The following is a 12,822-nucleotide window of genomic DNA, read 5'->3' as shown; positions in this document are numbered from 1 at the left end:
CCATGGAATACTATGCAGCCTTGAAGAAAGATGGAGACTTTACCTCTTTCATGTTTACATGGATGGAGCTGGAACATATTCTTCTCAGTAAAGTATCTCGAGAATGGAAGAAAAAGTATCCAATGTACTCACCCCTACTATGAAACTAATTTAGGACCTTCACATGAAAGCTATAACCCAGTTACAACCTAAGAATAGGGGAAAGGGGGAAAGGGTGGGGAGGGAGGGGGGAGGTGGTTAGAGGGAGGGGCGTTGAAAGGATCACACCTGTGGTTCATCTTACAAGGGTATATGTGAGGCTTGGTAAATGTGGAATGTAAATGTCTTAGCAAAGTAACTAAGAAAATGCCAGGAGGGCTATGTCAACTAATGTGATGAGAATGTGTCAAATGGTCTATGAACCAAGTGTATGGTGCCCCATGATCATATTGATGTACACAGCTATGATTTAATAAAAAAAAAAAAAACAATTTCAACACAGTAACACCAATCAATTGTCACAAACTAAAAAAAAAAAAAAAAAAAAGAAAAAGATATTTGTAAGGTTTTATTTTTAGTGTGGGTAAAAAGCAAGTGAGGAAATAATTAGACTTGTTAGGAATGGTTCTAGGGAAGTCAGCTGTGGGATGCTCGCCCTGACTGGCCTGCCTATCTCCCAAACTACAGGTAACTGAGAAGGAAAATAAAAATCCAGAAAATTTTACCATCAGAAGCAAGATAAGGATGACATCACATGATCCTCACTAGCCTCTTGTCTTTTATTTCTTGTACAAAGATCATCACCTCCACTGTTTTTTACCCTGACCTTGCAGCTTCTGATGCTGCTGTTGGAACAGACAGCAGACTCACCCAGTGGTGCTTGTCAGAACAGAATGCTGGGTCCCATCCCCAGAGCTTCTGAATTAGTAGGTCTACTGCGGAGTCTGCAAACATGCATTTCTAGCATATTCCTAGGTTTACTGATGCCTTTGGCATAGGGCTTCCACTTTGAAAACCTTGCTTCTAGCTGTCCGGACATTTTTCCAGTTGCTAGAAAGTTCCATGATATCTTTGATCTTTATGCTAATGCACAAACTGTTCTTTTTATCTAGGAGAGAAGGGAAGCTTCCCCATTTTTGCACCACACCCTCCACCCTCACCCTACCCTGGCTTTCACAGACAGATTCTACTTAAAGTCTCCTTGAAGACATCACTTCTTTCTGGAAACTTTCCTTGATGCGAGCTTGATTGTATTTTTTCTACATATGATACATTACCCTGTATTGGAATTTTATTTATTTTTTGAATGTCTTACAAGCTTCTTTGAAAGCAGGGAACTAGTTTATCTTTTTTTGAGGGTGAGACAGAGTCTCACTATGTTGCCCTCGGTAGAGTGCTGTGGTGTCATAGCTCACAGCAACCTCAAACTCCAGGGCTTACGTGATTCTCTTGCCTCAGCCTCCCAAGTCGCTGGGACTACTGATGCCTGCCACAATGTCCAGCTATTTTAGAGATGTGGGTCTCGCTCTGGCTCAGCTTGGTCTTGAACCAGAGAGCTCAGGCAATCCACCAAGCTCGGATTACAGGCGTGAGCCACCACGCCCAGCCCTGGTTTATCCTTTTGTTCGAGTTTTCTTCTCTTCTTTTCTTCTTCTTATGGAACAATACATAAAATATTAATTTCATTCTTTTTTATCTGAAAATGGGAATAGGAAGTGGGTCTGAATGTAGAATGTATATTATGTCTGCACACATATGTGTGCTAACTTCAGTAATATTGCAATGTTTATTAGGGCACTATTGCTGAAATTGTCGACAAAATTATTTAGTCTGCTCCCTGGTCATATATCTAGCAAATATATCTAATTTAACAACAACAACAACAAAAAACTCTATAATGCATGGGTACTTTTAAGTAAATGCTCAGTTTTCCAAAAGCAAAAAAGAATATGAAATTCAGTTTATTGTGAATCAACTATTTTATTTCTGGCAGAAAGGCTACCATACTCTGCTACTTTTCCTATCTTTACAGTACAGTAATGTGCTCACACATTTCATGCTTGGGTTCGTGCACGTAAGCTAAATATTTCAAAGGGATCCTGTGATTTTGCCAAGAATTCTTGTTATTCAATTTAAATTCACTGAACTACTGTTTCCTTTGACAAAGTAAAGAGTAATATGAACCCATAAACTGCTGCTTAATTCTTCACACAGACCTTCATAAAGCTGGCTGGGTTTATTTTATTTATTTTTTTTGTAGAGACAGAGTCTCACTTTATGGCCCTCAGTAAAGTGCCATGGCGTCACACAGCTCACAGCAACCTCCAACTCCTGGGCTTAAGCGAATCTCTTGCCTCAGCCTCCCGAGTAGCTGGGACTACAGGCGCCCGCCACAACGCCCGGCTATTTTTTGGTTTGCAGTTCAGCCGGGGCCGGGTTTGAACCCGCCACCCTCGGTATATGGGGCCGGCGCCCTACCGACTGAGCCACAGGCGCCGCCCAGGCTGGGTTTATTTTTATAAACATCTGTCCATTCAGGATTGTGACTTTGCAGTAAGGTAAAAGCAAAAACAAATATCTTGCCCTGGGCTAATACAAATTTAAAAGATCCTACATTTTATTATTTAAAATAATTTTTATTCCACAGCGAAACTGTGCAAATGTAAACTTTTCAAACTATGTCTTCAAGTTTTGACATAGGCATATAACATTTAATATTTATATATTTTATATAAAATACTTTTAATCTGACAGAGATTTTGACAACTCTTTCATTCAATTCCCAGATTTTTTTTCAGCTCTAAAAAATGATGAATTACAGTGTGACTAGAATTCAAGTGGGTAATAAGATTATAAAAGAAACCCGAGCCCTGTGCTGGGTCATCCTTCCAGTCTGTGACTTCCCACAGGACAACTTCATCCCAGCATCATTTGTTTCTGCCCTTTACTTGTAAGAAACACATTTATGTGTCATTACTACGGCGCTCTATGATCCCCCAATGCTTTAAAACAGCGTTCTGTAAGTACTTACTGAACAATACAATATGCTTATTCCCTTCTTGAGGTTAATACATGACTATCACCACATGAGGGTGAGAGGTCAACGCTAAAGAATCATACCAGCTGTTCCAGATAGGCCTTTATATGGCTATAATGAGAAATTAGGGTTTTTTTTTTCACTTTGCCTTTAATGTTTTTCTAACAACTAGAATATGACATTAAGAAAAGCCACTTCAACATGGAAATCAATAAAGCTGATTTGTGTAGTCTAAAGAAAGGCTCTAAATCCTCAAACACTACTTAGAGGATATATTTTTCACTAAAATTAGAACAACTAGAAATGCCCAAGAAACATTTTTTCTCTCTTAAAGAAGTCAAGCTTGTAAAGTAAAAACACTTGACAGAAAAATTCAGGCAATTTGTATGATGGCTGGTAGAAAAAAAATCCATCTGAAATCATGTCGAATTAAGATCAGACTTTTTAAGCGGCATAAATAAGAAACTGTCTTGGTAAGCCTCTTCAGTGGTGAGCTTCTTGAAGACAGAAACCTTATGCTATTTTCTTATTGTCCCTCTCACATTCAGCATACTGCCTGCTATCAACATATGTACGAACCAAACAAATGAATGTAAGATAGTGAAAATATATGGGTAGAATAATAAAGTGCATGCAATTTGTTTGATCCAACAGATGTATGTTCATTGAGTATTTGCTGTATAATAGTAATTCGTTTAATATTTATTGAATGCCTTTCATTTGTCAGGTGCATGCAAAGCAATATGACAGGTACAAAAAATGAGAAAGAAACGTGGAAACGACGGTCAACACAGTAACTATAGTTAATAATACCATATTTTCTACTTGAAATTTGCTAAGAAAGTAAATCTGTACTGTGCACACACACACACCCTCTCTTACATAAGAAAAAAGAGAGAGACAAAGAGTGGGTGGGGGGAGAGAGAGAGGGTGTGAGAGAGAGAGAGAACTCCAAGTTATTCTCAAAAAACTTCCAGTCAAGAAATGATGGTTTCCATACTAAAGAAATAATATCTTTGTATATGTTGCCATATGTATTCCCTTAAAATAAACCTACCTTCTGTATCAAGAAACAGATTCACTGCTGTTTGTTACTTCTCTTTTAGATATGGCTAAATTGTAACATTGCACTTAAACGTGCACAGTTTATCACTTCTAAGTACCTTCTAATAGTTAATGATTTTCTTTCCAGCTCATTTAGCAAAGTTATGATCTTTAATATTTTTCATATTAAGGTCTTCAATCTGTCTCATGGTACACAAGCCTGGTTCCCATCATTTAAAATCCATATTTGATCTAAGCAAAATTGAAACGAAATATCTTTTTTATCAATGCTGTGTCTCTGAAAGGAAGATTTCCATTTCCTATGCAAGTAGCTACTATTCATAAAAGGCTTGCATATTTAATTAAATGATAGTAACTGTATTATTTTTCCCCTTTGGAGTGTTATACTTGCTCTGTTACCTGTGCATTAATCTAGAAAGCTGCATTCAAACAGTGCATAGCTGTCTGAACTTGATGCATGGTGATTTATAAATAACTATAGTTTTCTGAAAAATCTGTTTATATACAAGGGCACTTTATTCCAAGGAGAAATGTAATAAATTAAGGGCAAGTAAAGAATTAGAAGAATAAAATATAATCATGTAGAAAGGTAGCAGTAATGACCAAGATGTACAAGAGAAGTGAAAATATTGAATGAGTAGAAAGCAGACTCTGCCTTGGTTCTGAGCATTAGTATGAAAAGGTCCTAATGCCGTAAAATCCCCCATCCCAACATATAAACTATCTGTGGAAAAGTCCTGGGAAGTTACTGTACTTCTTCATGCTTTAGTTCTCTAATCTCCAAAATGGGCATGATAAAGGGGCCTACTTCAAACACTACATATGTTTTAGTGACCAGAAAGAACAGCATTTTGGAAATTTGGAATTCTTGGAATATAGTTAGAACTCAACAATTATTATGAAATTTAAATGTTAGAACTTACATTAAACTTTTATCTCATTAAATAGGGGTCCTCAAACTGCGGCCCACAGGCCACATGAGGCAGTGTGATTGTGTTTGTTCCCATTTTGTTTTTCTACTCCAAAATAAGATATGTGCAGTGTGCATAGCAATTTGTTCATAGTTGTTGTGGTTTTTTTTTTTTTTTTTAACTATAGTACGGCCCTCCGATGGTCCAAGGGACAGTGAACTGGCCCCCTGTTTAAAAAGTGTGAGGACTCCTGTCAGGATTTCCTTTCTGGAATGCTGAACAAGTACCTAGCCATCTTCAGCAAAAATTCTTATTATGGGGGCCTTCACTACCTCATAGGACAAGCTTCTTTATATTCAGACAACCTAACTTTTAGAAAATACTTCCCTCCCAGTCATGTTTGCATTTAGATAGTTATGGCTGCCAACATTGAAAGTGTGCTATTGATTGGAGATCATTTTAAATTAAAGCCTTATGTACTGGAATTTTTCCTCCTGTGGGTAGACTCATAAATATGAAATCTGCCTCCTTCTTGATTAATTAACTTTTTTATTACTCCAGCAGGGTCAGCTGGTCCTCTTTCTGCTTCATGCGCCGCCATTAATAATCATTCTGAAATTTCTGGCTGGTGTTAATAATGATGTAGCTAATTTCTTCCTAAGGAACTGAAGCAGTACAGATTGTGTTTCAACCAATAGACTGGATCAAACATAATAGAGGTTTTTAAAAAAGGAGTTTAAAGAAGAAGGTGTGTTTACCAAAACATCATTTTGCTCTACCTTAAAATGCCTCCTGATTTTAGAATTAGCAGTTAATTTGCAGTTAAAATTACATATACTCTGTTTCCACTCAACTCAAGCCAATTATAGCTTGCTATCCAAAATAATGCAACCAATGTTACCCATGTGGCAAATAAAATTATTTGATCCTTTCTTTTAGGATTGGTAGGCAATGTACTTTTTTTGTATTTACCTTTTGAAAATCATTGTTTCTTTGTTTGATTAATGCATATTGAAATCTATGTGCAAGGGATTTTATAAGACACAAAATATATATTGGCTATAGTTCTTGTACTGAAAGAGTTTATGACTTTGTAAATAATGAAGTCTTTGTACCATAAAATATTTATAAAATTATAGGAAAGACTAACAATATCTTGCTGGATTGATCAAGAACATTTTGGGCAGGATAGAACCATCATTTGTAATGTGCGTGTTTCCTGAATATTCTACCTGAGAGTTGTACAAGAACCCTAGATTTAATGAAGATACAGAACATTTTGTGTTTGAAGCATCCAAATAATCTTATTTTCTCAGAGTATATCTTCACCTGAGCAAAACTGATAGAAATAATGTCAATTTAGATCATATTTAGATGGAGACTTCAATATTTGTTGAGAAATTCATATTTTGTTCTACAAAAATACCCGTAAAGTTAGTCTTTTCAACTCTACAAAATAGAGAATAGAATAGTAAGTCAAATGGTGTCCTATGGAATGCATCAGGGAAGAAGGAACTAGAGGCAAAATCTGGCCCCTTAAAATCAGGATCATTTCCCACCTACAAATTGTTAAAATGAACCACATTGCTTCAATGTCAAACCATACTGAAATAGCTGTATCTTACAGATATTTCCAAAGTAATTAAGTGATTAAATTCAATCATTTGTTTCTATATACCAATGTTTGGATAAATGTGTAAGACATGTCATAAGATATTGTTTTGAAACATCCAATGTTTACTAATTTCTAGTTTGATTTGTTAATATTCATATAGTTTTTGTGTGGTTATTGTATGCAATATAAATTTGGACAATTAACTACTAATAATACATGACAAAATGTTGCCAGATGTGGCTTTTGTGCTACAAAACTGATTTATGTAGCCTACAGGTAAAAGCTTAAATTTACATGTTGTTCAATTTTTAGCTATAAGGAATCTTTTCTAGGAAAAGGAGTGCATTCCTTGTATATGTTGGCAATGTATTAATTGTCCTGGATCATTTAGCTAATTGTTAAGGCAATGGAAGAGGTAAACTGTTAATTATTACATGTAAAATACTAGTTTTCTTTCTAAAATCGGTATTAAGCAAAGGTGCAAGATGCCTACAATGTAGTAGAATATATTCTCTTTCGGTTTTAAAAATGCAAATTTAAAACTATTTTCTATTATTCTAAAATGCATTTCAATACTATGTAAGTTTCAATGGTGCTTTAAATAAAAACAAATGTTTGCTTTCCTTATCTTTAAATATTTTTTAAAAAATAAAAGTGTAATTTTAATAGCTTATAACTGAAAATGTATACAAAACATTTTTTCAAGCAGCTTAAAATATTTAGATAATGTTATTAATGATGCAGACTATTATTTATTTTAAAGTTCTTCTTTTTCTCTATTAAAAATTCCCCCAAATAAGCACAGAAATTATAACAAATTCTTGGTGGTTAACATTTTCTATTTGGAGAAAGAGCCTCAGCTTCTCACCTTCCAGAAGACTTTCATGCCTATTCCACTGAGTTAGGCTTCTCTGTGCACTTTTTGTATATATCTGTGATAATACATGTCACTGCTTTTATATTTTTAACTTAAATTTTCATTTTCCTCCCACAAATTCAGATTGTAAATTATATGAAGTAAAAGGCTGTTAGTTTCTATTGTTTTTTTTTTTTTTTTGTCCCCAGAGCCTCACATAGAGTCTGACACATTTTAAGTGTCCTATATATTTTTACAAAGTGAATGAAAACCGTACGGAGTCACTGATGAGCATGGGGCATTTCTGCTAAGAAAGTACCTTTTCCTCTATGTAACACCTGAAGGCATTCTTGTCCTGAAAATATGTCAGGATTTAAAGTTAAAAACAAGTCAAAATTTTGATACTAAATTTTCAATATTAAAATTTGAGTCAAAATTTAAAGTTAAAAACAAACCAAAGTTTTAATATTCAGTACAGAACTTATTTTTTTATTAGATGAGATTGCTTTCTCTAAGCTCCAAATGAAAACAAAACTTATTAAGATTTAGCTATGCGTTTCTTTGAGAATGCATTTTTAACTTCATAATGCAATACTCACAAATGCTATACTTTTAAAGGTTAGGTAAATTTCTTCATCTGTTCAGGGTGGGGAATCTGAAGCTTCCAGGCCAAACTTGGCCTTGCAGATCAGCCAAGGGTGGCATCTTGACTAAATCTCAATTTTATAGAACAAATCCTTTCCATAAAGTGGTTTGTCCTGTGAAGTTTGGATTCTGTCAAAAGGCTGTACTCAAAGATCCAGAATGCCACTGGTTCCCCACTCCAGCTTGGACCAAACTCTCCTTATATTATATCCTTGGCTTTGTAGTTAGATTAAGGCTTGAAATGTGGGCAGGGAAAAAACAAGCAACAGGACTAAGCAAGGACAGTGCTTTATGTACTTTTCTATTTACTTTATTGTGGAATTACATTTTGTGATCTTTATACTGTATTCCCAATAATTTAAGCTCTAGCTTGAGAAGTTAATAGTCTCTAGCAGGATTATAAATGACTGCTACTGATATTAACCCCCCAGGTCACAAGTATTTCTTTTCATTAATTAGAATATTCTCACTCGCAAAGCCTGGTTACTTACTTTTTACTTAAACATGTCAGAACCTTTCTACTTTTTAATTAGATATGGCTATAATAAAACATTTTTTATGGATCAATATAGTTCATCATTGTAACAACAATAACAAAACATTTCTTCTACCATAGGATTTGAAACTCAAATAGCTTTACTTCTAGGAAGTGCTAAATTGGAGAAAGTATGACATATTTTATGGTTTTACCATTAGCATTTTATAATAATACAAATTATAGGATTCAGCAGGATGCTGAAGGAGTCAAGAGCATAGACCTGGAAGAAGACATGCCTTGATTTCAAATTTTAGCTCAGTTTCTTACCAGCTGCATGAATTTGGACAATTAGTTGAACTCTTAAGGTTTCAGTTTTCTTATAAATAAACGAGAAAAATAATATTTGTCTCACTGGATGTTCTAAGGTTTGAATGAGAAAATACATGTAAAAAACTTGACATCATTCCACGCGTTTATTAGAGACTCAATACTGGTGGCCATTATTATGTTATCCATAAGGAATTACCATAATGAATTTGCTGCTCTTGAATTATTTTATTAATATAATATTTTAGCAATGGTGGAAACAGACTTTTTTATTAGATAATATGTATTTGGAATTTTTTTTATTATGTACACAGAAAAAGCAACTGCTATTATCCTTACAAACACAGCAGTACAATGAATTTCGGAAAGCCAGAAATTCAATGGTAGAGCTGGGTTTAGCATGAGTTAAAGATTTCAAAGCCTTTATTATATAACATTGGAAAACTTCATTCCCTTCATCTCCCATTTTGGTTTCCAGCATTTTGAGGCTGTGGAATTAATGTGGCTTTCTAATTAAGTCCATGCTTCTATATTTCAACCTATAACATTCATGTCAGTATAGCTTGTCTCCTGACCACTGGTTTTATTGATTTGAGATGACAAGCCAAAGCTGCACAATTTCGACCTGCTAAAATCATTCATTCATGGCTTCATTCCCTTCCAAGTATCACAGTGCCAGGACCAGAAAACAATTAGGCTAGCACCATCCATTGAGACCCTGTGTACTGGAGAGAGTGACGAATTCTCCATAAAGGGACATTTTTGGGCCCAGTGGTCTGCAAGGCGTTCCATTAAAGTATTTAATGATGGCACCAGAACATTAACTGAAGTGATGATATAAGTATTTATTTATATGATCAGAATCCCATGTGAAGAGGCTATTACAAATTTGGAACACCTCGTCTTAAAATACCAGGTCCAATTAAAATGGTATTAAATTAATATCTTACTTTATATCCTTGTGTGAAACTTACTTTCATCTCCTGTTTCAAATTCAAATTTTTGACTGTAGCCACTGTATCCTGTCGCAGTCCTCACTCGGATATGAAATACGTACTTGGTGGCTGGCTTGAGCCCTGTGATGATGACACTGGGGGCCTTGGACCTCGTGGAGGAATAGGTGAGCTGCTCATGCTCCTGATGGACAGAAGAAAAGGAGAGAGGAGATGAAGCTGAGTTAGCCTACTTTTTCCTAGAGACATTCCACAATTAAACTGAGGAATTATGCTCCGAATAGCAAAAGTATTGATTACAAAGAGGTATAAGCATGATTTTCCGTAACTTAGCATTTAACTGTTTGCCATTATGATGCATATGATATGGTCTTGATTTGGAAATTTATCAAGAAAGATGATTAATCTTATGTAAACTGCACTTGTATTCTGGGTGATTTGGATTTCTGACCCACATCTAAGGAATGGTGGTGGCGTGAGAACACGTTTACACAGAATGGCGGCTGCAGCTTGAGCAAAATGGGCACATCAGATGGGACCACAACAGCAGAGTGCAGGGGGCAGAGGTGGGAGGATTCAAGGACCCGCTACTCACTTCTACCCGCAGGTAGTGCCAAAATGCCGGCGCTATCCGTGGGTAGACCTGTGGGTGAAAGGAAACATAAATTAATTGTTTTTTAAAGTTTGAAAACTTTTAATCTCAAAATCAATTGCTTTGTTTTGTAATCTAGTGATTCCCCAGCAGTAAAAACTACAAGTCAATTTTCAGAAATAAAATGATGACATTTTCCCCTTGAGGGAATACTGACTCCTCCCCTGAACACTACACTTATTTTTGAACATGTACTAGTAACATAGTGATTGTGAGGTAGGTTCAGAAATGATCTGCCTGGGAAGGAGCGCTGAAGACACTCACAGGCATGACGGACTTACCACACCTCAGAGGCAGGGCTAGAGGCCCGGTTCTCAGGAAACTTCCTGAGTCAATCACCAGCTTCCTCACTTCACTAGGGAAATGAATTTGCTCACTACCTCAGAACAGGATAATTCATTTTTAAGGGACTGTCCACAATATGCTAGTAGTAGAGACAAATTAAGCTTAATTCTGTTTTTGTATAATATTATTCAATAATTTTGCAATAATCTTTTAATAGCATATCTGAAGAAATGTATTTGTATGAAAATTAATCACAGGTCAAACTAGGTCAACAAGTCCTTAAGTTAATTTCCATTACTGTCCTCATAGATCTAAAGGTAGAGATTCTCAGGAATGGGGAGTGATTTTCAAGGTCACTAATGAAATCATTCATTTGATACTTAAATTCTATCTGTAATATTCCCATGAAGATTTCCTTTAGTGTTTTCCTGAAAAACACTGTTGTTTAGGAGAACTTTCAGATTAACAAACCAAGTTATAAGGATTTGCACATATGGAGAACATGCCAAAGTTCATTTATTTGCTGGTGATGCTTTAAGATTTAGAATTAAGAAAATCATTTCCCTTAAGCTACTTTTAAGGGGAAAAGTTCTCATCTTAAAGGCTATTTTTAAACTTTATGCCGTGTGACGCCACGGCACTCTACCCAGGGCGGTACAGTGAGACTCTGTCTCTACAAAAAACAAACAAACAAACAAAAAACTTAATGATCTTATTTGTCAGAACTTTATATACTATATATATATATTCTGTGTCTAACTGAAAAATTGAATTCACCATTTATAACCCAAATAATACAACTTCATTAAACCCGAAGTACAAAGAAAAAAATGTTTTACCACTTAGCAACATTTAAATTAAAAAGATAAAACAGAGTAAGTGTAGCTATATTCATCTTCATGTGATTTTGAGAGTGAAAAGTTACCAAATATTTATCTACCTGTCATAAAATCTAAAGAATTAAAGTCTAGAAGTTGTTGATAGCTATAATTTTCTGCTAGGGGTTAAAAGCAGGAGTTTGCTAACGCCAACTCCTTTATCATGGAGAAGGTCAAGGCCTCTACAGTAGAGGGAAAAATGTTTGTGGACTATAGAAAACTGGTATTGTTCCTGACAGAAACTTGCAGAGTATTTGGATTTTTCACTCTCATATACAAGAAGAGACTATTGCAGCTTTCATAGAATTTCTGCAACATACGAGTGACGGTGCATTTTCAGTGCTGTTTCACAATTGAAATGATGACTGAGAGAAAAATTTTAAAGCAATGGAAAAAAAACATAATTTAGTTTTATCCCATTATCCTCAAAAAGAGAAGGTATGAAAAAGCTTGCTTAAAGAGTGGTCCCATAGTAATTACACATTTTGTCTGTTGCTTTACCGAAATATAGTTAAATAATAATTACAGACTCGGTTCATTTACAGAGAGTAAAGGACACCTTTGGCAGGCAGGCTTCAGCATTTCTGCTGTTGTGTATAAAAGGGTATCTGCAGCCATATCCCTGGACTAGAAATCCTCCAGTAGGAAGGGTGCTTCAACGGTACTTTATCCCGAATGACTGACTGACCACCAAGGGGACAGTTGCTGCCTTGTCTTATGTCTTGACACTTGGTGGGATGATGAGGAAGAGGGGTCAGAAAGGAGGAGTAAGGAGGGTTCCTCTTGGCACACAGCAGCCCTCTCTCCTCCTGGCATTTCTAAGCTCTTGGGAAACCAAGTTAGCTTTATCCATGAGAAGCATAAGCTACTATTGTTCTGAAACTAAGTGCCTTTCTGTTGACAGATCAACTTCAGTTCAAAGTAGCTGTCACCAGGCAGAGACCATGTTTTGTTACAGAACCATCTAGATTTTCTTATTCATCCTGGCAGGCTGAATCTGGACATGTTTGAATAGGGTATATGATATATTGCCAATCACTTTTAAGTATTATCTAATGAAAAAAAATTAAATTCTTTGTTGCAGATCCAGTATTATCACCGGCACACTTTCATGGATCAAGACATGTTGTCAAGGCAGTAA

At 35.6% G+C, this 12,822-nt stretch overlaps 1 protein-coding gene across 4 annotated transcripts in view; it reads right to left on the bottom strand.

Moving 5' to 3' along the window:
- The window catches only part of EPHA6 (EPH receptor A6), a 921,042-nt gene that overhangs the window by 313,858 nt on the left and 594,362 nt on the right, over positions 1-12,822 (bottom strand). For all 4 annotated transcript variants that reach the window (XM_053565807.1, XM_053565808.1, XM_053565810.1 and 1 more), the window contains one exon: positions 9,888-10,050. In XM_053565807.1, the coding sequence (XP_053421782.1) occupies positions 9,888-10,050 (163 nt within the window). The remainder of the gene's footprint in view (positions 1-9,887; positions 10,051-12,822) is intronic.

The sequence above is a fragment of the Nycticebus coucang genome, chromosome 16 (assembly GCF_027406575.1).
Source record: "Nycticebus coucang isolate mNycCou1 chromosome 16, mNycCou1.pri, whole genome shotgun sequence".
NCBI classification, from domain to species: Eukaryota; Metazoa; Chordata; class Mammalia; order Primates; family Lorisidae; genus Nycticebus; species Nycticebus coucang.
Note: the sequence above shows the minus strand (reverse complement) of the source record. Positions and strands in the feature narration are given on the sequence as shown.